The sequence below is a fragment of the Chroicocephalus ridibundus genome, chromosome 1 (assembly GCF_963924245.1).
Source record: "Chroicocephalus ridibundus chromosome 1, bChrRid1.1, whole genome shotgun sequence".
Classification (NCBI taxonomy): Eukaryota; Metazoa; Chordata; class Aves; order Charadriiformes; family Laridae; genus Chroicocephalus; species Chroicocephalus ridibundus.
Window position 1 is genome coordinate 77,802,366 of NC_086284.1, and position 24,115 is coordinate 77,826,480.

At 42.3% G+C, this 24,115-nt stretch overlaps 1 protein-coding gene across 3 annotated transcripts; it reads left to right on the forward strand.

Annotated features, from left to right (window-relative positions):
* The first annotated feature begins 9,440 nt into the window (after window positions 1–9,440).
* On the forward strand, window positions 9,441–20,984 carry AKAP17A (A-kinase anchoring protein 17A). 3 transcript variants are annotated; one of them, XM_063340761.1, is made up of 5 exons: window positions 9,441–9,540; window positions 9,890–11,106; window positions 13,230–13,378; window positions 14,489–14,729; window positions 16,224–20,984. In XM_063340761.1, the coding sequence occupies exons 2-5, from the start codon at window positions 10,345–10,347 to the stop codon at window positions 17,154–17,156; spliced, it is 2,085 nt and encodes a 694-aa protein (XP_063196831.1). In that variant the 5' UTR covers window positions 9,441–9,540; window positions 9,890–10,344; the 3' UTR covers window positions 17,157–20,984. The 3 variants fall into 3 exon arrangements, with proteins under 3 accessions (XP_063196831.1, XP_063196849.1, XP_063196839.1); XM_063340779.1 differs by having other exon boundaries at window positions 9,458–10,022; window positions 10,364–11,106; XM_063340769.1 differs by having other exon boundaries at window positions 9,458–9,653.
* Window positions 20,985–24,115: the final 3,131 nt, after the last annotated feature.

The window sequence follows — 24,115 nt, forward strand, 5'->3', positions numbered from 1 at the left end:
GTGACTGTGAATATCTGAGAGGACACAGCATCAAAGTGTTGTAGGAAAAATCAGACAGTTTACGGCAACTTCTTGGGGAGGTGGGGGTGGGAGGTGAAGTGACCCACCTTGATGAAATAGGATGACTCCCTGCAAGAGGTACGGATCTGCTATGGAATCCATCGACACACAAGCTACAAAGGACAGTTGGGAATGGGGAGGAGCTGCGAGAAACACTCTGGTGTTTGAGGGGGCTGTTTGGTACAAGCACTGGAGTCACAGGCCCAGATGAACTTGGACACACCTGTCCATACTACGGGTCACCAGCAGGTCTGGCTAATTAGGTGCTGTATCTTCCAGCAGCTCCCACGTCCAGCTGCAGGTTGATCACAGTATCAACGCTTGCAGTGGTCCCATGGGGATGTTTTTGCAGGCTGATGGAAGCTGTGCCAGCATGGATGCTGTACAAGATGCAGGTTACTCAGCAGCCTGGTGAACTTCTACCATGAGCTCATCCTCTGCTGTGAATCAATTATAGAATCATAGAATGGTTCGGGTTGGAAGGGAACTTAAAGATCATCTAGTTCCAACCCCCCTGCCATGGGCAGGGACACCTCCCTCTACACCAGGCTGCTCAAAGCCCCATCCAACCTGGCCTTGAACACCTCCAGGGATGGGGAATCAACAACTTCCCTAGGCAACCGGTTCCAGTGTCTCACCACCCCCCCAGTAAAGAATTTCTTCCTAATATCTAAACTAAATTTTCATTCTTTCAAAAACCTTTACCCCTCATCCTATCACTACACTCCCTGATGAAGAGTCCCTCCCATCTCTCCTGTAGGCCCCCTTCAGGTACTGGAAGGCCACTATAAGGTCTCCCCAGAGCCTTCTCTTCTCCAGGCTGAACAACCCCAAGTCTCTCAGACTGCCTTCATAGGAGAGGTGCTCCAGCCCTCTGATCATCTTCGTGGCCCTCTGCGGGACCCACTCCAACAGGTCCATGTCCTTCTTATGTTGGGAACTCCAAAGCTGGACAAAGTACTCCAGTTGGGGTCCCCCGAAAGCAAAGTAGAGGGGCAGAATCACCTCCCTCAGCCTGTTGGCCATGCTTCTTTTGATGCAGCCCAGGATGCAGTTGGCTTTCTGGGCTGCAAACACAGACTGCCAGCTCATGTCGAGCTTCTCGTCCACCAACACCCCCAAGTCCTTCTCCTTAAGGCTGCTCTCAAGCCATTCTCCACCCAACCTGTATTTGTGCTTGAATGCAGTCAAGCATCCTAGGTTGCACATAAGAGGTGTACCTCTGACTCCAAGTCATCCTCCATGACAAGGCATTTACCTTGCCTTTCTGTATGTGAAAGTGAAGGGGAACTGTGAAAAAGAGGAGGCCCAGCAGGCAAGGTGGAAGCGGGGAGAGGCACTTCACCCCTTCCTAGCATTCCAGCTTCTGGTAAATGGTCAGCACCACTGTGGATCCTTCTCCTTCTTTGAGAAGATGCCACCACTCAATCCTCATCAGCAGCTTTGACCACCAGATTTAGAAAACTGTTGAATCCTGTTTTAACTTACCTCTTATGCGGAATCACCTATATGTGGGAAATATATCAAAGATCCTAATGGGAGTTGAAGAGAAAGTAGTCTATGAACTTGTTATCACAAATAAGCATTTAGCAGAGTCATTGCTTCATGCTGTTCTCAATAAAAGCTCAGAAGACATCTTCAGCTCACAATTTTCATCCAGTTCTCTGTAGAGCTTAAATAGAAGATTATCAGCACTTGTGAAACTCAGCAAATGGCCACCTTTTCTGACACAACTTATTTTGAGAACACTTACCAGAATCTTTATTTATCTATCTCAAATGCAAGGCTCGAGCCAGCAGTCAGGGAACAGCAAGACTGGGGTTTCTCCATGAGGCAAAAGGACCAAAGGTGTCTGCAGCGCTGATGGAGCAGCACCTTCACCAGTCAGGGCACTGTCCCACAGCACCCAAGCAGGGCCAGGCTGGTGACAGGGACAGGCTCCTCTGACTGCCTGGTGATCATCAGACAGGGCAAGATGCTAAGTCCAGTACAAGGTCAATCCATGAATCCAGACAGCAAGTTATGACTACTTATACCATGGCTCAGATGGGTAGAGGATCCACCTGTGAGGGATCCAGGTGATGCTGGTCAGTGCAGTTAATGCCTGCTGGTACACTCCAGGCCCTTGAAAAAGACCATCTGAATTTCTTAAATTCCTGTGTAAGGTTTTTCACTTGATGGCCAAAGCTGCATCGCATTTCTTTAGAGTCTTCACAGCAGCCTTTTATATAGACAGCATTGCTGATGGCTTCTCATGAGAAAGTATGCAGACCAAAAAATATGCAAGAAGCTTTGCCCCAAATTGAATGTCCCAGTTCTCCTATAACCCTTGACTGAGTTTATCCTAACCCCTAAATTGCTTACAAAGAGACAAGTCGCACAGACTTGTATGTATTTTCACTCACGAATCCTGATTCTTCTCCTGCAAAATTTGCCTTCCCTAAAACTGTCCACTCTCAGGGTATGTAGCCTCAGTTACTACGTATTCCTTCCCATGATTTAATGAGAAGACCTGGAACAGGAAGGTGAATGAGGATCTTTGCAAGTTCTCATATTGTGGTGGCAAATAGATCTTCCATGCTACTTTGAGCATGGCCCAGTGTAGATCTGCGCTTCCAGCGTCACATTTACCGGCCTGATCTGGCAGTTGCTAAAATCCAAGGGAGATATGAAACTATATCAAATAGCTATCACGGGATGAATGTCTGGAATTAACCCACAATTAGAAGACTGCTGCTGAAACACGTGGTCTGAACTCCGTCCAGGAGCGTGACGGAGGTTTTTCAGTTATAGGCAATTTAGGCTGCCTGATATCCACTGAGATGTGTTCAAGCAACAGTACCTGAATACCTGCTCGTTTGTGGCAAGTTCAACAATCTAATCTTTTGGGGAGCTTTCAGTCTCTGGCTGGAAGTTGATCGCTATCCAATATTAGCTATATGTGGGCACCTACATAACTTGAGTTTCGTTCTGACTACCAAGGCTTTTTTCATATCTTAACACTTCAGAAGCAGTCCCTCTACCTACTGACGTATCTGAGGAGAGAAGGGAGGAGAGTATTTACAAATTCATCCTAGGGTGAGTTGTCATCCCTTAGCACAGAACCACCAGAACACCAGAGGGTTTTCCCTACACAAACTTGTGTGTCTCCGCTGGCTGCAGAGGGACCTTAGGGGGGAATCAGTTTGCATAGCATAGTTTGTATACATACATGTATGTGTGTGTATATAGAGACAAATGTATAGAGATAGATATAGAAGTATATACATATTATGGGCCAGAAACAAACTTTGATAAAACTTTGTTAGTGGTTTGGGACACCTGATGATTATTTCAGCTGTCTTAATCTGCATCTTAGTATAAACCCACTATATGGTCAACAGAAATGACTGTGTTTTTTAAGATACAAAGCTTAAAATGAATGAGCACTGGCAGCACTTTCTGAGACACATTGACATTATCTGTCGGTATGAAAAGGGCAGTGTTATGAGCGAATCAAATGTGATCTGGGTTGGTCATCTTGCCTTTGTTTAGCTTTTCAGATTTCACAATGAGACCCTGGAAAATGAGGAAGAAGGATTGCCAAGAGCAAAAAACAATAATAACAAAAACTCAGCACAGCATTCTGTCACCGATTCCCCTGACATCCCTGACGTGTGTGTTGAGAAGCAAGGCTGGGCTACAGGCATTGCTTATGAAACATGGAATTGATGCCACAGTCATTTATGCCAGATCTATCAAAATGTCTCTGGTCTTTCTGGATTACGTGAAATATAAGTGAGGAGGGCAGGCTGGACCTCCAGAGGGCATCTTGTCTGCTTAAAAGCTCTTCAGAAATTCATAGTTCTACAATTGTAATAACGCAGTTTCATGTCTTTTAAAAAACGTCTTTGGGGTATCAACAGTTGCCCTGGTACTGAATCTTGTGGAATTCTTCCCTTCGTCAAAAGAGAAAGGTACTTCTGAGGAAGGTTACTGGTATTAACCCATTGCTCTTCTCTGCTTTAGAAATAGTTGAGGAGATACGCCAACTGCTCTTGCATTTCACTCCATAAATTGCTAAGAAAAATTTTGGACTTAAAACAATGAGGTGATTTTATGATTGATATCAATCTCTAACATATAATATTGTGCATGAAATACTTAATTTTCAAATGCTAATTTGAATCACATTCAAATATTTTCCCCTAAACAGTTAATGGAAAAAAAAGTTGGAAAAAATCTTGATCTTTTAGATTTGGACTTATTTTAAGTGATAGCTATTGAAATCTGTCACTATGTGAAAACATCTTATGGGTGCCTGTATAAAAGCTGAAATAATTAGTGATGCATCTGACAGCATGGTACTACAACTATTTAAAACACACATCTTGCTAGAGAGCACAGTACATGTCTTTGCAGTTTAAATCTAATTTTTATGTTTTATAGGCTACAGCACACTATGGTTTGACCAGACAGTTCATAAACCAGTACCGCTACAGATGCTAACTCCTCCTCGGTGAAAGCAAAAGCAGAAATTTTGCCATTTGTTTAGTGTAAGAGAGATGGCAGTGGGCACAGTGCACCGAGATAAATTAGTAAAAGGCCCTGCTCTGCATTGTGTGCTCCTAATCTGTGACAACAAGACCAATTTTCTGCCATTAGGATGAGTGAGGGAGCACGAAACTGTCTCTGTATATTGTCATATTCTACCGCTTTAAACAGAATACAGCAATTAGGCATGTGGAGAACCAGCCACAGGAAGTGATGATTAATTCCAGTTAATCGAAATTGCCCTGCATCAGTGCATATATTACTTCTAATGTTATCTATTCTTTCCAAGGTAGACAATCTGTCACACCCACACACTTCGCTGACACGCAGCATTCAGTTAGATAAAAAAACCCCAAAATTGAGTAGAGCTAATGAAAGGAAATTGAACGATTTGTGGAGCTGTTTCTTACCACGGGAAATAAATCAATATATTCCAGGTTCACTGCCCTGTTGCTGCCCACTTCAGGGATTAATTTTCCTTTGTGGGGAGAGGCTATTTAGAGTCTGAAAACAATATTGTAATGGTTCTTCAACAGTTACGCAATCTCTTCATCCAAGAGATTCTTCTGTGCTGCTGCCTCCACCTTCAAATACCATTCGTAAACTGATTGCACAGTGAATCATTTTGGTTTTCCTCAGTGTGAGAGAGAACAAAGAGATGACCCCCCTGAACAAAGAGATGTTCAGTGACAACAGAAAACAGAAATCACATTGAAAGTAACCACAGGGTGCCACATACTCTGTTTCTAAACAGATACTAGGAGTATTTCTGGATATTATATAGTAGAAAAGATTTAAATGAGCACAGGAGATAAATCATTCTCCAACAGATACAGCTAAGTTTTAAACTAAAAAGACTATTTTCTTCTCCTTCGCTGTGTTTTAGAGAGGAAGGAAGATGGAAGGAAAGGAAATGGAATTATACTAGATTGTTGTTTTATTTCATGTAAACACCCACGTAACATCTTGCATGCATTACCACAAATGACCACTAAGGTCGAGAAAATGGTGCGTTTCAGGAAGAGCAGAAAAAGTACATATACAAGACCATGCGTAGTTCGGAGAATTATATCCTCTCCCAAGAAAAGAAGAATGGTTTGTATTCTGGCATGAATACAAAAACTAGTATCTGCTGTTTATAGCCTATTTTAACTGTGTTCATGAATAGAACTATTATACATATGTAAATAACAAGCGCTCCCTCTAGTGAACTTCTGTGGGATTCAGTGTTGTAACTACTGAAGGTACGGATGAGAAAGTTTATAGGCAGAAGTGATATCTTCTATTAGACTATCTGTTGAAGTCAGAAAAAATGTACAAGCTTTTAGACATGCTACGTGTTTTTTAAGGTCCGTAGGGCAATGTATTTGTCAGAGTAGGGGAGAGACAATGTCTTACAGTAAAAAACAGATTTACATATACTGTTGCACTTGAATACTGCCCCTTACTAATGTTTACTTTGCCTTTTCATACGGCCCCTTCCTGGTAGGTGTGATACCCTTGTTTTACTGACCTTCACTTCAGATTCTGAAACCCGAAGGGAGACATTTCATTTGCTCATTTAGGTATCTCACTACAGCGAAAAAACAATAATAAAAATGACACATCTTCCCAACGCAGAGGACTGCATTTGAGCAGAGACACTGTTTACCCTTGCCACACTGCAGTATTGATGCTTGATTACATCTTTTAAAAGTTACACACATTATCACTACTTCTTCTTGCCTGTATGTTTTATAATATTATTAAATGTAATGCTTGTGGCAGTTCTTTCAAGTATATCAGAAAAATAACCTATGAAAGCTGTCACGGTTGTGGCTGATGTCGTGGCATGGGTAACCTCAATTCTGGCATTTTGTAACTTCTCAGAGCATTAATTTACTCTTCAAGTTTAAAAATACAGAATACTTATTTCTGGCACGGTCTCTGGGGTGGGGCTATCATTGTGCACAGGATTCAAAATCTTTGCCACACACAGTGCCTCACTGCGCTGCTACTGAAACTCTCTGGGACGTAACTAGATCCGCTTTATGCGCTCCCACGTGCAGGTTCGTAGGAGAAGGTGTTGCGTACTATGCAGGGGCTCTCAGACTATAACGCACGAACCATTTCAAACAGTTGTGTGGTAGCAGCAGTTCCTGATTCTGCCTTTCCACTAGTATTAACTAAACCATAAAAGAAACAGAGTAGGGCCAGCAGTTACCAGCATCTGTGCTGCGAAGCAGCGCCTCTGCACAACAGCTGTGGTCTCCTTGCAGCTGCCTGACTGATGGCGACCTCCTGCGCAGCTTTCATTGATGCTTCAAAATCAGTATTTCCACACAGCGGTTAGCATGAGCCTGCTGCTGAATGTTACTGCAGTCCCAGTTTCTCAAGGGGTGGGAGTTTATCCAAGGTGGGACTTGGGTTTAAAACACTGGAGCAGGGGCTGGAAGGTGCTGTAGTGGGTGGGTCACTGGGTGCGGGCAGGAGGTTGGCAGCAGCAGGAACAGCTCGTAGGCTAGGGATGAGCAGCAGGAAATTGAGAGAGGTAGGCGGGGACATGCAACTACAGTCCCAGTGTTGAAATCGGGGTTCTCTGAGAATGTAGGAGCACATCTGTGGAGGGTGGTGGTGCAGGGAACAGATGCAGGCCTTCTTCTGTGCGTATGTTAGGCAATTGTTCGCAAAGCTTGTATGCCCACAGAAGGCACAGACAACTTTTATACATTTAGCTTATTGGCAAAAAACTTCATTGATTAATTAGCTATTGTTCAAGATATTACGTAACTACAAACTACAGCACATGTGCTAATTAATTCCCGGTCATTAGACAAATGCAGTCTAACATTAGCATATGTCCTGGTTTGAGGTAAAACAGAACCGATTTTCTTTTCAGTAATTTTACTTTTCGGCTAAGCCTCTTCTAACTAACTAACTCTATGAAATTAACAGCATATTCTTCAGACAGCGTCTGCTACCAGAGTGATAAGGTCTGATGTTTATAATTAACACCAAGGAATGGTGCGCAGAGAGGCTCTTGCTTATACTTATCGCTATAACAACCAAGGTCAGCTCACTTTGCTATGGGCCATGCTGGGGCGTCGGAAGCGGAAGAGTGTAGAGGAGTCCCACCTGCAGGGAGGAGCGGACAGGACAGGTGACCCAAAACTGACCAACGGGGTGTTCCATCCTATCTGCCCCATGCTCAATATAAAAGCTGAGGGATCAATGGAGTCAATGTCTTTCTTCAATGGCCGGCGTCCAAGGAGGACCCTGTCTGTTCGTCTGCCTTTGATCCCAATCCATGTGTTCCTGACTCCAGATCTGGAATACAGCTCCTGTCCATCACTGAGTCCAGTCTGGGACTTTCCCAGTGCCTGCTGGTGACGTGATTGTCATCTTGGGAGCTTGATACGGTTTTGTATATATTGTGTCATTATTTTCTTATTAATGTTGCTATGTTTTCTTTTTATTATTTTTTATTATTTCATTAAATTAGCTTAGTTTCTTTTTCAACCCAGAAATTCTCTCTTCCTCTCATTCTCTCTCCTCTTCTCTAAAGGGAGAGAGGTCAAAGAAAGCATCTGCCATTCATTCAGTGGCCAGTCCAGCCCAAAGCACAACAGCATATCAGATCTCTTCCCAGAAGTGTGCTAATTAGGCTTAGGTTACTTTAGGTTGATGGAGACAGGTAAAGTTGGCACTCGCTCCCTTCCAATCTATCTTCTATTGTTAGAATTAATTATTCTGCCTACTTCCTAATTTTGTAGTTAAACACTCTGTCTACCTTCTTATCTTATAGCTAAATGCTCTGCCTGTTTTCTGTTACAGTTAATTACTCTGTGACCCCACATCCATCCGTCCTCCCGTGTACTTGTCCATCCATGGACACACTCATCCATCCACCCACAGGCTTATCCACCCATGCCACCACAAGGCGACAGTGCAGTCATGTTTCCTGTAGGTCTTGTGCCGTATTTTCCAGACCCGTGTATATAGCTTGGATATCTTATGGCATATTGCATAGCACTAGTCACTCATGTTTATGCAACTAAATTACGTCTTTTTGATCTGGGCCATTCTTTCGTAAATACAGAGTTTGGGGTTTTTTTTCCAAAAAACGCGTGAACTGTTGGAAACGTGCGGTAAGCAGCAAGTTGGAGGCTATCTTCCTGGGTAGCTGGTGACTGCAGAGGCTCTGCTGCCCAGGCGGTGGGGTGGCTTTGGGCAGGGTGAGACCTTATCGATCTCCACAACTGCCCGAAAGGAGGCTGTAGCGAGGTGGGGGTCAGTCTCCTCCCCCAAGTAACGAGCGACAGGACGAGAGGAAATGGCCTCAAGTTGTGCCAGGGGAGGTTTAGATCGGATATTTGGAAAAATTCCTTCACTGAAAGGGTTGTCAAGCATTGGAACAGGCTGTCCAGGGAAGTGGTTGAGTCGCCATCCCCGGAGGTGCTTAAAAGACGTGTGGACGCGGTGCTGAGTGACACGGTTTAGTGGCAACTTGGCAGTGCCAGGTTAACGGTTGGACTCGATAATCTTGAAGGTCTTTTCCAACCAAAACGATTCCATGATTTCGTACCCGCATGCCCCAGCCTGTTGGAAGCAAACGGTGAAAATCACCTTACAGGGAAAGAGGCCTGTTCACACACGCCGGCTGCCGGCGCGCTGACCGTCCTGTCCAGCATAAATCCCCGTGGGACGGCAAAAAAAGCAGAGACCTCCATCCCGCCGCCCACCGCGCAGCCGCCACCGCGGGGTCGAGCCCCCGCCCCTCTCCCGCCCCGCCGCCAGGGGGCGCCCTGCCGACGCTGCCATAGAGAGAGCGGGCGCGCGCCCCGCCCCGTGCCGGCCCGGGACACTTCCGCCACGCGGAAGCGGAAGCGGCCCCGGCGGCGCGCGGAGAGGCAGGGGCCGGGGTCGGCGGTTGTTGCCTGTGGGGCCGAGCCGCCCTGCCGGCTGCGGGTGAGGCGGGCGCCGGGAGGATCCCTTCGGCAGGAGGAGAAGCGTGGGGAGGCTGGCGGGGCGTCGCTGGTCTCCGGCGGCCGGGGAACGCGTAGGGGAGCTGGCGGTGGAGGGTGCGGGTAACCCGGCCCGGCCCGCTGTGGGCCTTCCCCGCTGGCGTCTTCCCGGGGTCTCTCCCCGCCGCCCGGGCTCCTCCCGTGCGGGTCAGCCGCCGGCCTTCCCGGGGGCGGGTCGTGGTCGCTGGCTCCCGCGCGGCTCGGGGCGCTCCCCCGCCTCGTATTGATGAGGAGGGAGGGCGGCGGGGCTTCTGGCTTTTAAATTAACACAGGGCGGTTTTCTCTCGTTACAGACGTCTTCCAAGTCTTTCCGCTGGAAAACGTGGGGTTCGCCTCGGCGCTAGTCTGCTGGGGTTCGCTGCTTGTTAAGTAGACTTCAAAGCGGTGTGACATCGCTCTGCCAGTCCTTTCCTTCCGTAAAAAAGGGTAGCTGCTTTCTGAGCCATCACATACCAACTTCATGTATTCCTAAGATTGTCATCAGCTTCTTGGGTTTTTTTCTGAGGCCTTACTGAGGTTTAATTACTTATAGGCTATGGTGGTTATAAAGTAATTTAAGATGTTTGTACTACCTGATTTTAATTTTCTAATTGACTCTTGTATTAAGAGAGATTGTTTTAACTTGGGAATGGTTAAATGGCCAAAGAATTCAGTTATTTGTGGATAAGGGCTATTTTATTTGACTACTGTTGGCCTGCGACTTAAACTTGCGTCTTTTATTTTTTTTATCCTATGCTTTTTCTGTGTTATGGCTGCTGCAACAATAGTTCACGATACATCAGAAGCTGTAGAGCTCTGTGCTCCCTGTGGGTTGTATCTTAAACCCATTACAAAAATGACCATCAGTGTGGCACTTCCTCAGCTGAAACAACCGGGAAAATCCATTTCGAACTGGGAAGTGATGGAAAGATTGAAAGGGATGGTGCAAACTCATCAGTTTTCCACTCTGCGGATTTCTAAAAGCACAATGGATTTCATCCGGTTTGAAGGAGAGGTTGAAAACAAAAGTTTGGTTAAGTCTTTTCTGGCGTGCCTTGATGGCAAAACAATAAAGCTGAGTGGCTTCTCAGACATTTTAAAAGTCCGTGCTGCGGAATATAAGATTGACTTCCCTACCAGACATGACTGGGACTCGTTTTTCCGTGATGCAAAAGATATGAATGAAACTTTGCCAGGGGAACGGCCAGATACTATTCACTTAGAGGGCTTACCTTGTAAGTGGTTTGCAGCAAAGGACTCTGGCTCAGAAAAGCCAAGTGAAGAAGTCCTTATAAAAGTTTTCCAGAAATTTGGAGAAATACGTAATGTGGACATACCCATGCTGGACCCTTACAGAGAAGAAATGACTGGCAGAAATTTCCACACTTTCAGTTTTGGAGGCCATTTAAATTTTGAGGCTTATGTTCAATATCGGGAGTATGCAGGTTTCATTAAGGCCATGAATGCCCTGCGAGGGATGAAGCTGATGTATAAAGGCGATGATGGCAAAGCAGTGGCTTGCAATATAAAGGTAAGAACCTGGGCTTTTTTTGTGGGAACCCATGTGAAAGACCAAATACAGATAAATGTTATTTCCCTAGTGCTTCAAACCTACATCTACGTACTGTAGTGATGACAACAGGTGATATTAACAGCACTAATGTAGTTTTATGGAACAGCCATAATAGAATTTTTGAAGGAAAATGATGGAAGAGAAATGTAGTCTTAGACTATGTGAACAAAGTGGATGCACTTTGCTTTTTTTTTTTTTAACAGGACAGTTCTAGAAAAAAGAACCACTTGGTGGAAGGACCAAGTATATGAATGTAACCTGCTAAATAGTTTTTAGAAATAAATATGTACTTATAAATCTTGTCATTTCATTTAAAATTCTAATTCTGAACAAGTTCAGACATATTTCACCAGAAGGCTGACTTTAAAGTGCATTGTTTTCTCTTGTGTTCGCTACAAATAGAAATTTTGGGGGCGAATTTCACAGCCTCTGTATTTGGTTCCAGCATTGATAATGCGGTCTACCACACGTGTCAGAACTGGAGTTTAATAGCATGTGGTCTGTACGGCCAGGGGAGTACACGGTTAATCATTAGTGTACTTCACATACAGAAAGGTACCACAAAAATGTAAATGGCAATGTTAATCTGTAGCAGTTTGCTGTGAATGCAGTGTGCTTAATTCATAATATTTACATACTGAGTTTTCCACATTTTTTTTTCTGTAACCTCATTGGCTTAGAAAAATATAACTGACAGGAGAGAACAAGACTGGCTGTTCAGATCTATGAAAGCATGACCTGAAGAAAACTTATGTATCGGTTGAGTGAAATGTTTGCAGATGTATTTCAGTATGCTCAATAGTCATTCATCAAATCAGAAAGCGTATTTTAGGAAAAAGCTTTGAGTATTTCTCTGTGTAATGTGGAAACATGCAAATATTTATTCAAGTTTTAGTTTAGTCGGTGTAAGTAAAATACTGTAATCTTTTATGTTGTTATCTAAGTTTGTCAGTTGGAGCATAAAAACTGTTTGTACCTTGACTCTCAAGGTTTTCAAGGGGATGTGAAATTCAAACTGTCACTTACATGCAGGGAATCAGGGTTCCCAAATTTAGTTTGGCTGTGCAAGAGGAAGCATGCCTTCCTGGCAGCTGCCCTGGGGATTGATAGGAAAGAGAGAGGGCTGTGTTTGTAACTGAGCTGTCAGGATAGATCTCCTTCATAGAAGGTCACAGCACCTTGTCTGTTTCCACCTGTCTGTCCTTTTAGCCTGCTAGTGAAACACGATTTTACATTCAGCCTGGGTGAATTAAACTGCAGAGTATGTGCTTCTTGTTCTCTGCCCCATGGTTCACAACCATGGGCCTGCAGGAACGTGTTATGGACCCCTGCCTGCCTGCACAGGCATTGGTATCTAGAATAGGAGATTAGGATACCAGGGCTGTGATCTCTGCTGGTGGTCTATTCCAGCGCGCAGCTGGACACGGCCAGGGGGTGCCCATATGTCTTGGAAGCTGAGTATTTTCCCAGGTCTCGTTGCTCAGATGTGTGTAATTTCCCTTTCTCTTGTGTTCCCTGTCTCAAACTTGGAGCTTCAGCCCAGTGTACCTCAGTTTGGGAATCTTGGTCTTAGAATTAGTGAGGATGCACTTCCTTAAACCAGGTGCTGAATGTTGCAGAACTGTTTCTTCTGCTGAACTTAAGGATCACAGTGTTAGAAAGGAAGGCCTTTGTTAAGGCCCATTTCTGCCTAATGCTGTACAGTCCCTAATAGCATACATGAGTTGAAAGAGTTCTGTATGTTCCTGTTCTGACAGTTTGAAAACATTGGACAGGCAGGGCCTAAACTATGCTAGGATTTACTTCTGGATGTCAGACACACAGTAAAGTGTAAACTGGTACCTAAGTGTGCTAGTGTGCAGGCATTTAGTTCCCAGTTATCTGGTTATAGTACTCTAGTACTTCCTCTGGGCACATAGAGAAGTTCCATTTGTTTTGGAAAAGGCTTTGTATTTCTGATTGTACTTACGCTGTGGTTTGGATACCATTGTGGTATGTTAAAATTGTTTGTGATTGTGTCAGTTGTTGGAGATATTTTTTTTTAGTCAACTTAAAACTGTTTTCAATTGTATCCTGTAAAGGTTTCTTTTGACTCAACAAAACACCTTAGTGATGCATCAATTAAGAAGCGTCAGCTTGAAAGGCAAAAGCTTCAAGAGCTTGAAAAACAGAGAGAAGAACAAAAACGTAAAGAGAAAGAAGCTGAGGAAAAACAAAAAGAGGAAGAAAGGTATTTATTGTTTATTTCTCAGTTATATGTTTAAGAATCAGGCATAATAAACCTGTATTTACTTCTTCATACCAGCTTCAATAGATAGAAAATAACTAAACACAAGTTTAGTTTCAAAGTTCAACTCCTGTAGCTAAAGTGAAGCACTCAAAATGCTGTGGTCCTTTTCAGGAAGTAGGATTCAGGGCTTGAGGTTTGGAGATGAGTGTTTTACACCTTCAGTTTTGGTTTTTTTTGGTTGAACTGTAATTCCAAGAGCTGGGAATGGAACATTGTAATGGAGCATTTCAAACGGAGAATAGAAAATTTTGCACTAGTTATACTAGTAAGTCACTTCGATATTATAAAGCTTGTTCATTCTTAACATCAGTATTTTTCCAGGAAAGGGATGGGATACAAGCATATCTTAACAGTGACATTTTAAGAAAATGTATATAGGTGCAAATGTCATAAGACGGCTATTCAGAATATAAAAGTGAATGGAGCAAATTGTTTCAGAGATTGTATGATGTCCAGTTGCCTTCTTGTGTAAAAATTCTTCGTGCTTAAATGTTTAGATATTAAACAGTTTGTGAAACTATAAGGTTATTTAGACTATCTCTAATGTTTATGTTCAGTTCAAGATACTAAATCTGCAAAATATTAAATTTCCTAAAAATTGTGCCATTAGATACCTGATCTCAGAAACCCTTGGCCTTTTAGCTAAGCCATCATTTTGTTCTAATGACTGAAATAAAAGCCACCAACCCCTGCACATAGTAGTTCACTTGGTAATTTTCTTCTCACTATGATGATTGACTGCCCAGCTGCCTGATGCATTGTTATGGTGTCTGGCCGAATTGGTTTAAAGGTTCAAAAAAAAAATTGTTGCAGCCATGTTTTGGTTTTGGATTTCAACTTGTTTTCAAATATTGACAGGCTAATGATTGTTTGCTTTACAACTAATGGTTAAAATGTTCAATGTTTTCTACTTCTGTTTTTCAATAACCAATAAGACTTACTTAGAAACAAATTTACTCAAAGTAAAAAAAAAAAAAATTTACATAGACTAGAAGTCTAAAATTGTACCTGTCCTAGATAAGGTAAAAATATTAATTTCTTTTTTTTTAGGAAGCAGAGAGAGCTTGAAGAATATGAGAGAGAGAGAAAAAGAGAAGAAAAGTTGCGCAAGAGAGAACAGAAACAGAAAGATCGTGAAGTTCGACGAAACAAAAAACAACTTGAAAAGCTTCAAGCTGAAGAACAGAAAAAACTGCAAGAGAAGATAAAGTTAGAAGAAAGGAAGCTCCTATTAGCTCAGAGAAATCTTCAGTCAATTAGACTAATTGCAGAACTGCTAAGCAGGGCAAAGGTAACTTCAATATTTATTTCAGAAGCTAATGAAGAGCCATCAGAGCCCTGTACTGATTTGAGAGGGTGTGGAGATCAGTGTTCATTAACAACAGATTTAGTACCTCTCCAGATGCTAATTTTTGGTCCTTAGACCAAAAATTAAAAAAAAGTGCAATGAAACAGGGTTTCTTCCTCGGTAAAATACACACATATAGGTAAATGGAAGAGTGAACTTGAAGTCCTGAATAGCGTTTTTTACCTGTAAACTAGTTGGCAGGCTTGCTCTTAAGTCCAGTAAAAGAATGTGTAAGCATGATAAAGTGAAGTAAGCACAGAGTATAAGATGCAAGACTCCTTATTTCTAATTCCATTTTTGATGCTCTTTCCCTTCTGGCTTTCAGCAATTCCGTTAACTATTCTTTGCAGTTTCAGAGAATAAGCTTTCATTATTTGATGTTTGAAAATGTACGAAATGATTTCTCTGTAGGAAAAGTACCGTCAGCTTAAGGTTTTCAAATGTTAGATCTTGTCTCTCTAGCAATATTTATATTTTTCACTGAAACAGGATGTCATTTGCTTAAGACTTGGATAAAGTCACATTAGGGTGTAACATAATGTATGTTAAGTATTTTCTGTAGAAATGAAAAACTGTGTGGCAAAGCAGTTTGCCACTGCACAACAAACACAGTTTGTTGTTTTGTTTTGTTTTTTCCCCTGATGCCAGTGTACCTTAGGAGTGTTTTTGAAGTCATGCAGTGCTATGTAGTGAGTTATATGCTAGGAAAAGGGAGCAGTACTTCTTGCAGGCTTTGTCACTTTGCAGCTGTGAAATAGAAAGGTTGTCTGATAAAACAGGACAGTATGTTTCTTTCACTCCCAGAATTTTGAGGTCTACACTAAGCTGTTTGTCTGGGTCAGAATTAAAAAAAAAAAAACTTTGAATCTTTTTTTTCAGTATCATGACAAAGTGCTTGACAAAATGAGAATCAGTTTCTACATAATATGTGTGGTTTTAATTATTTGCTGTTTTTTATGGACTCATTGCAAAGTCTTCTATGAATCATAGATTGCAATTATCTAAGAGAAATTAATATTTTAATTTTGAGTCCAACTTGAAATGTTGACCTTGATAAATGTATTTTAATAGCTCAAATTTCACATGTTGTTCTAGCTTGCGTGTTACTCTCGTATTAAGGAGACACAAAGACCAAGCTTTGGTTTTGCCTTGTGAAACAGCTAGGAGAAATTAACACTCAAAAGAATTTGTGGATTAAGACTAATGTTTCACCTTACAAGAGTTGTCTGTTAGTGGGGCTTTTTGGTTGGTTTTGATTTTTTTTTTTTTCCTTCAAGAGGGAAGCAACTGTCTTATTTTGGGATGGTTAAGTTCTGTTTGTTAGACTTCATTTTCTTGCCATATTGCTGCTTTTGTGTTATGGTATAACTTGGAAGCATGAGCTGGTCTATATGTATCTTCTTGTTTACTCTTATCTTCCCTTTGACTATCTTTCAGACAGTAAAGCTTTTGGAGCAAGAACATAATGAAGAAAAGATTCGTCTTCAGCAGCTAGAGGAGAGACGAAGGCTCCAGGAGGCTGAGCTCAAACGTGTGGAAGAGGAAAAAGAGAGAGCACTGGGGTTGCAGAGAAAAGAAAAGGAACTGAGGGTGAAACTACTGAACAATCTTCTGAGCAAGAAAATGGATGCAGTTAATCAAAACAAAGAAGAAACAGAAACATCTCAGTCTGACGTACTGAAAACCCCTAGTGGTGTTCCGCACACTGTGTCATCCAGCTGCATCACTTCTACCTCAGGACAGGCTGTTACAGGCAAACTGCCTCCCGACTCTCAAAGGGAAATACCATCCCCTGAGAGTGTAAACGCTCAATGCAAGTACTTGAATGGCAGCATTCATGACAAAGTTAATGTCAAAGAAAGTCAGAAACTTCATACCACAAACTCTGAGAGGTGTTCTGAGAAAAGAAGTTCAGGGGTACTTTCATGTATTCCCACCAATAACCAGCAGCAGAAGAACCTCTCTAGCTATGACCAGAATACCTGCAGGAAGGACTCACACTATGAGCAGCGCAAACGTAGCACAGAGCCGAGGAGAAGAAAGAGCCGTTCATGTAGCAGCATAAACACTGATGAGAGTAAGGGTAAACGAGAGAGGAGCAGGCACAGGAGAGATGTGAGTTATCTGGATGAAAAGCGCAGGAAAGAAAGGAGGTATTATAGACACTCAAGCAGAAGTTACAGTCCTCGTCGAAGCCATAGTCCTCGTCGAAGAAGTGTAAGCCCCAGACGTTCACGTTACAGAAGAACGCGGAGCATTGAACGTAAACGAGACAGAAGAGAAAGAAGTCACAGTCGCAGAAGTGCAAGCAGGAGACAAAGGCACCGGAGGAGATCACTGAGTAAGCACAGGAGTACTTGGAGTGGGTAGTGGAGGCTTTGGCTCCTTGGAAAGGCTGTGGTTGGACAAAAGGGCCAGAAGGTTGTAAACAAGACCTCACTGGTGTGACTGCTATAGACAACACGTTTGTTTCAACCAATGCTTAACTTGCCTCTGATCTCTGAAATCAAGAAAATAGATGTCTGATTTTTTTTTTTTTAATCTTCCTTTGTGCTTTGTTGTCTCTTTCTAGGTTTCTGCCACAATGTAGGTATAACCACCTGTGCTTGCGCTCGAGTTCCTACAGTGCTAAAACCCAACCTGATTTCCTGATTTTCAGTTTTCTAAACCTTAATTTTGGTTGGTTTAGTTTTTATCTCTGTATCACCCAATTTGGCTTGGGAAGTACATGGGAACATCTGGAACTCCAAATGTGACAAGCTATTATGTACAGATTTGATTTTAAATGCTTTTTGGTGCATTCAATGAAATCACATTTAACAAAGTAGAATTATTGCTGATTGAGATGTATAGCAGGACTTTCGTATAATTCTTAAAACTTATTATAAAGATATGCAGGATATCTTTTAAACTGCTATGATTCCTTCATATGTCTGTATGGTGCCAACCTTTGTGGCCCGACTTATTCTGGCATGTAATGCCACTTGTGTAATAATACTTTCCATGTAAGAGAGGTGCACTGATGTGGGAAGTAAGAAGCAGTGGTAAAATGGTTGAAAAGTTGTTCTGTTATTTTGTTGACATATTTGGCATTGTAATTATTACTTCAGGTGGCATGGAGCTACTTGAAATATTTTTTCAGGTACAGAGGTAGCCATTGTCTTTTGAAAAAGGGGCCTTGTTGCTAAATTATTTTTACTTGTGGTGTTGGAAAGTAAGGCTGCAGTGTCTCTTCTTAAATCCATTTAAGAATGCTTTTGCTTCTAAAATGCAGCTCAGGAATATTAAAAGCTATAACATTACAGTGAAAGAGTTTATTTTGCCTTTTTATGGTAAAATTAAAAAGAAAACTGTTTCCAGTGAACCGAAGTTGCTGTTTTCATATGTCAGTGTATTAAAATCTGCAGAAGTGTTGTATGAGAACCCATTTGTTCAAAAAAATCACTCAAGACATTTGAATAATGAAGCTCAGCCACTCTTCTTCATGGCCCTGTTGTATACAGCTATGTCAACTGTTAATTCAGCAGGGCGTGTACTCTTTATCTACAGCATTCGGATGCCATTTTCCTCATACTGATGCATCAAATCAAAGTACATCCCATTCCTGGAGTGCCTGAGAAGCACGTTGGTGCTGCAGCACAGCTGGATCCCTGGCTGGCTGTGTTGCTTTCAGTGAATCCATGCGGGGTTTGTTTCTTAATAGAGCATGCTGCTGAAGTCTTTGCAGATACTAGCTGTGGAAAGAAAAGGTAGACATTCTTTTCCCTTCCTGGCAATTCACGTTTTTAAAGATCTCAAATTAATTGTGTTACTTCTCAAGTTTTGGTGACTACTTCTGTGAGTTTCACGACTGTCTTGGGGCCTGAGACCTAGACTGATTTATCTAATAATCTCAGCACCACCGATCTCTTGAATTCTGAGCAGTTGCTTTCTGTGGAGAGTTCATGTTTCTGCTGTCTTTGTTAAAGTGTTAAAAGCCTGTCTTCCTGAAGATAAGTTCATCTGTAGTAATGATTTTGCTAAAACCCAATATAATGTTGGTTGCAAGTATTTGATAAGGCTGGTGGGATGCCTGTTTGTAAATGCATGCAATTCTGCTTAGCCTGCTCTCAAATACTGACACTGTCCATGGTAACACCACTTTCTTTATAAAAAAAGTGTATTCTGTCTGCAGTTATGTGAAAAATGTAACTAACGGCTGCCAGTACCAATGTCTTTGAGCTCAGGGTTAGAGTCTTACTAGTATTTCTACAGTATATTTCTACTGTAGATTTCCAATGAGATTGATATGTTGAGTGAGGGTCTTGATGACACATTATGTAAGTAGTTGGGGAGATGCTAGTTTATAATGCTACTTTCAGGAAATCATCAAGCTATGAATGCAGTGTCATTGCCAAGAGTGGAAGCAGTTAAAGCAGTAGCAGTCACCAAAAAGTGTGGAGTCCTACTAGAAGAATCCAGATTTTGTTAGTTGATAATGAAAAAAGACTGTGCGTGATAGATTTTTTTGCTCTAGAGAGGACACCAAGAGCAGTTTTCGTGTCCCACCCTGAAATTACTAAATTCCATAAACTCCCCTGATGTTTAGGGTAATTTCTGAGTCCAGAGAAGACAAGGGGGAGGATGTTCAGCTGTCAGGCTTTGATAATCTTTCAGTTTAACACACCATATCCAGCACTGACTTCATACAATGCCCTAAAAGTGCAGTTAACATAAAGTAACCCAGTTATTTATAGTGCTTGTATTATTTATTCTTTTCACAGCAGCTTCAGGAATAAAAGCCTGACAGCACTTTGAAGGTACTTGAAAATGCTTATTTTCCAAACTGCAAAGGGAATGTGGAAGAAGTCCCCTTTCAGTCAGCCAGTTGAACCCATCAAAACCTCTTAAAGGTCCTAGGACCTAAAGTTGCCCGGTAACCGCTCAGTGCAGAGTTTTATCTAGTCTAACACTTAACAGTATTGTTGCTTCAGGTATGTCTTTTGCTCACCAAAATCTTTTCAGTGCTGAATTCCCTGAAATGCATATAGTCGTGTGTCCTTGTTCTGGGTCTGGCTGGGATGGAGTTAACTTTCTTCATAGCTATCAGTGTGGTGCTGTGTTTTGGACTTGTGGCAAACAGTGTTGATAACACACCAATGCTTTACCTGTTGCTGAGCAGTGCTTGCACAGTGTCAAGGCCTTCTCCGTTTCCCATTTTGTGTACATCCCTGAAATGGGTAGGCCGAAGTTGGGCAAGAGGGTTGGGACACAGCTAAGACAGCTGACCCCACCTGACCATAGGGATATCCTGTGCTATGTAACATCACGCTCAACAATAAAAATGGGGGCTTTTGTCTCTTCAAGGTAGCCATTGCTCCAAGACTGTCTGGGCATCAGTCTGCTTGTGGTCGTCATTGATGATGGGCTTTGAACTGCAAGGAAACTTGAAGAGTTGAAACTGTAATCTTTTAATAAGGTCACGAGTCTAAATTATGCCCAATATCATTTATTCAGGTTTTGTTATGGCTGAAGTGTGTGCTTGTACTGCTGCAAAAACCTTGCTGATGCAATAACTTAAAGAATATAATTTTTGATAGTAAACAATTGTTCTTGGTTCTGTATTGATTGTAAGTCAGTACATTTCTACCAGGTATCTTCTAGGGGTCTTAGTTGTTCAAATAAAAGAACCTAGGATACCAGCAGACTTTATAATGTCTTCTAGAAGCCAAAGTACCAAAGTTACTGCTATTTTTCCCTACTCTGAAAGAATGTTGTGATGCTGATTGCGTAAATCTTACCTGATTGCTTGGATTTGCAATCTTGACTTTCAAGAGCTGTCTAAAGGTAGATAAAATTAGTTGGTCTTTTTTCTTACGTTTCAGTGTATGTCTGTTGAGTTATGACCTTGAGTTCGTAAAAGAATATCAGTATTTAATGTCTGTCTTCTGCTGCTTTAGCTGCTTTAAAGCAAGGTCCTTTTGAAATGGACTTGAAACTTTGATCAACAAACTTCGGTCTAATTAATGAAGGAGTTTCAATAATCCACACTTCTGTTCTTGTTTAATTATTAAATTTACAGTGTTTAAATCACACCACAGTCACAGGTTTTGATATACATGTTAAAGAAACTGAAGAGTATCTGATTTAGCAACTAATACTTATCAAAGACATACCAAACTAATAAATACTTCTGAAATATTGAATTCATGTTGGTATGGTCGAGTATTGGATAGAGTGTGATTTAGCTACTAGGCTGCCTCTACTTTCAGACCCTTAACTGCTGGAATTCTAATCCACTGAGAAGGTCTGCAGAGATATCTGCCTGTTTACTTCTGAAACTGGTCAGTGAGGATTATATACCAGTAGTAAGCTGACTCTCTCTGCCTAGGCTTGACATGAGGTGTATGTTACTTATGTCCCATTGCATCAAAGTTACATATCTTACTCCGTTTGTCAATATTCAGGTTTTGGTTTTGTTGGGGGGGGGGCGGGGCGGAGCGGCCTTGTTCCCCTCGGTTGTAACCAGGAATATAGATTTATTCACTGTTTTTTGTCAGAACATCAAGGATCTGGGTGAGCAAGACTGCAAGTCTTTGTTTCTTCTCCAGTAGGCTGCCGTTTGAAAAGTTGGAGCCTGGATGTCAGCTTTCATCTTGACCAAATGCATGGCAGGCCCAGGGGTATAGGGTAGAGGTGGGGAAAGAAGTCCTTGAAGATGATGGAAAACTTCAGTAAAAGTCATTCCTCCAGAAGTGTTAAGTTTATCCCATGCATTTGACTTCATTTTTCATCCTGCTTTTAAATTCTGGAGCTTTTCCCATGCCACTGCAAAGCCAAGAACTCAAATAGTTCGCAGCTTCTTGCTCTGTGTCAGGCAGCCATACCTGTCAGTTAATTTTAAGCTTACTTTAAGATCAGCCTTCGTTGCTGAGGAAAGCTTGGGTTTGCTCTTTACTGGTATGGTTTTTTTCCTTCAGTAGTGGAAAGATTTCCTCAGTGAGCAGGACTGGTGTGGTGTAAATCCCACTTAGCTGTGGATCAGGCAGCTCCACAGCACAGCACTGTATTCATGCCTGCTGGAAAGCCTTGGCAGCAGTGAGAGAGACCTCTAAGCCCTATTCCACTTACCGAGTCCCAAGAAATGCCGTGTTTCTTACGATGTTCTGCCTCCGTTCTTGAGTCTTTTAAGTCACAGACTTAATCACAGTAAAATAAGATTCTCTGTAGTGAGCATGCACCTCTCTTGCACTCAGCTCACAGAGAGATTCCACATCTGTCACCATAAAACACAATGTCTCCCTTTTGTCTTCATAGAGGTGCCAGGAAAATAGCATCGGGCCAGTGGGAACTCACCTTGCTCTTGAGGATGAGTAGGGTTCAGAAGGTTATTAATCATCTAATGATACAAGGAAGTGCATGACCTCTTCGTGTTTGAGGATGAGGATCCTGCTCATCACAGATGGCTTGCAGCAAGGTCTGAGCTGTGGCGGGGGAAGGTTGTAGACCAAAGCTCCAGAGCCTCCCCATGTTGTGCAGCAGCTGGTGTGTGCTGTCCAGGCACGTGCTGCTGCCTCGCCACGGCTCTTGCAGTAGCAGCCAGGAATGGTTTTCCTGCAGCCTTTCTTAAGGAAAGAACATGAGCCTCAAAAGGGTAAGAAAACCAAGTTCCCATTGCTATGGACAGTGTCACCACATAGTCCTGTTCTGATCCGTAAAGAAGAATGTCTCCCCCTCTTCCTATCTGAGGGCTGATGAGCCTCTGCACTTACCTGCCTTTCATCCTGTAATTTTCTTTTTCTATCCTGGGTTCGACCTGCGCTAGGTGACTCAGGAAGCAACTTATTCAACAGAAACTATGGCTTCTCCACAAGGGCAAGGCTAAGCCCTTCAATATGATTATTGTGGTGCTTTCCATCTGCTTACTGCCTGCTGGGGTAAAGTAATTTTGATAATGTAAGAGTCATGTTGCCAGAAGTAATTGATATTAATAAGAAGTGGTTACCAAAGCCATGACCATATCCACGATATTTTGCAATTGACTCTACATTTGTAGTGTAATCTATTCAATGACCAAGAACAACAAGGGCATATGCATGATTAGGTATGCATATAAAAAAACATTTTATGTGTTCTCTGGAAGCATCATCTTGAAAGCTGTTAGAGAAAATGGGAATTTTTGCAGTGGCTTCCACAATTGTGAGCACGGGACTGTACCAGGGACTGCAGGGCTATAAACTGAAACCAATGAGAGCTGATCACGGCTCAGCATTACCTGGGCATCGCAGCAGTGTCAGGTTTAGGGCAGTTCGTGAACAGGTATAGGATCATGTAACAGACTATTGCAGCTGTACATGTTTGACAGCGGAGGTAGAGATGTTGCTAGATTGTATCTAAGACAGCCTGGAGAAGAGAAGGCTTCAGGGAGACCCTTTGCAATGTTTCAGTACCTAAAGGGGGCCTATAGGGGAGATGGGGAGAGACTTTTTATGAGGGAGTGTAGCGATAGGCCAAGGGGTAACAGTTTTAAACTGAAAGAGGGGAGATTTAGATTAGATATTAGGAAGAAATTCCTTACTCTGAGGCTGGTGAGACACTGGAACAGGTTGTCCAGAGAAGCTGTGGATGCCCCATCCCTGGAAGTGTTCAAGGCCAGGCCGGATGAGGTTTTGAGCAACCCGGTCTAGTGGGAGGTGTCCCTGCCCATGGCAGGGGGGTGGGAACTGGATGGTCTTTAAGGTCCCTTCCAACCCAAACCGTTTTATGATTACATGAATTAAACCAACCAGTTTGGTAGGTGCCTTAATTCATAAATGGGTGAGCAGAATTGACCACTGTTCTCTTGCATTGCTATATAAATTAAGGTTGTTGTTTTGGGGTTTTTTTACAATGAAGAAGAAGAGGAAATATATGTATTTCCTGTGTTTTGATCTGGTATCCTGCCTTTGAGGTTTGGTTGTAATCTGGATACAACACCCATTTCATTAAGTTTATGTTGCATTCTGTTGATCCTTTCCTTCCGCAGCCCAACAATGTGTATCTTCTGCTGCCTCACATTAAATTTGCAGAGTTGTCTCTAGTGCTTGTATAAAGGAGCAAGCTAGTTGCAGTTGATACTTCAAAACTGGGCGTACAGAACGGATCCCTCTGAGTCTTACATTCCTACATGTGTAAGTATTATTGTTGTTAAAAGGAAATGTACCTCTGTGGTTTGTTTTTTTTTTTTGTGTGTATGATCTGATATTGGGCTCTTGAGGCTTGTTTGAAATGGAGTGCACAACCATCCTTCCTTCTTTATAATCATAGCACAGAAAATGAATTTGATCTGGTTCCCCCTCACCTGCTGCATC

Excerpts from the sequence above, each read along its gene's own strand:
- AKAP17A (XM_063340761.1), top strand. The coding sequence starts at position 10,345 with ATGGCTGCTGCAACAATAGTTCACGATACATCAGAAGCTGTAGAGCTC. Across the intron at positions 13,379-14,488 it reads AAACAAAAAGAGGAAGAAAG|GAAGCAGAGAGAGCTTGAAG; the intron begins GTATTTATTGTT and ends CTTTTTTTTTAG. Across the intron at positions 14,730-16,223 it reads AACTGCTAAGCAGGGCAAAG|ACAGTAAAGCTTTTGGAGCA; the intron begins GTAACTTCAATA and ends ACTATCTTTCAG.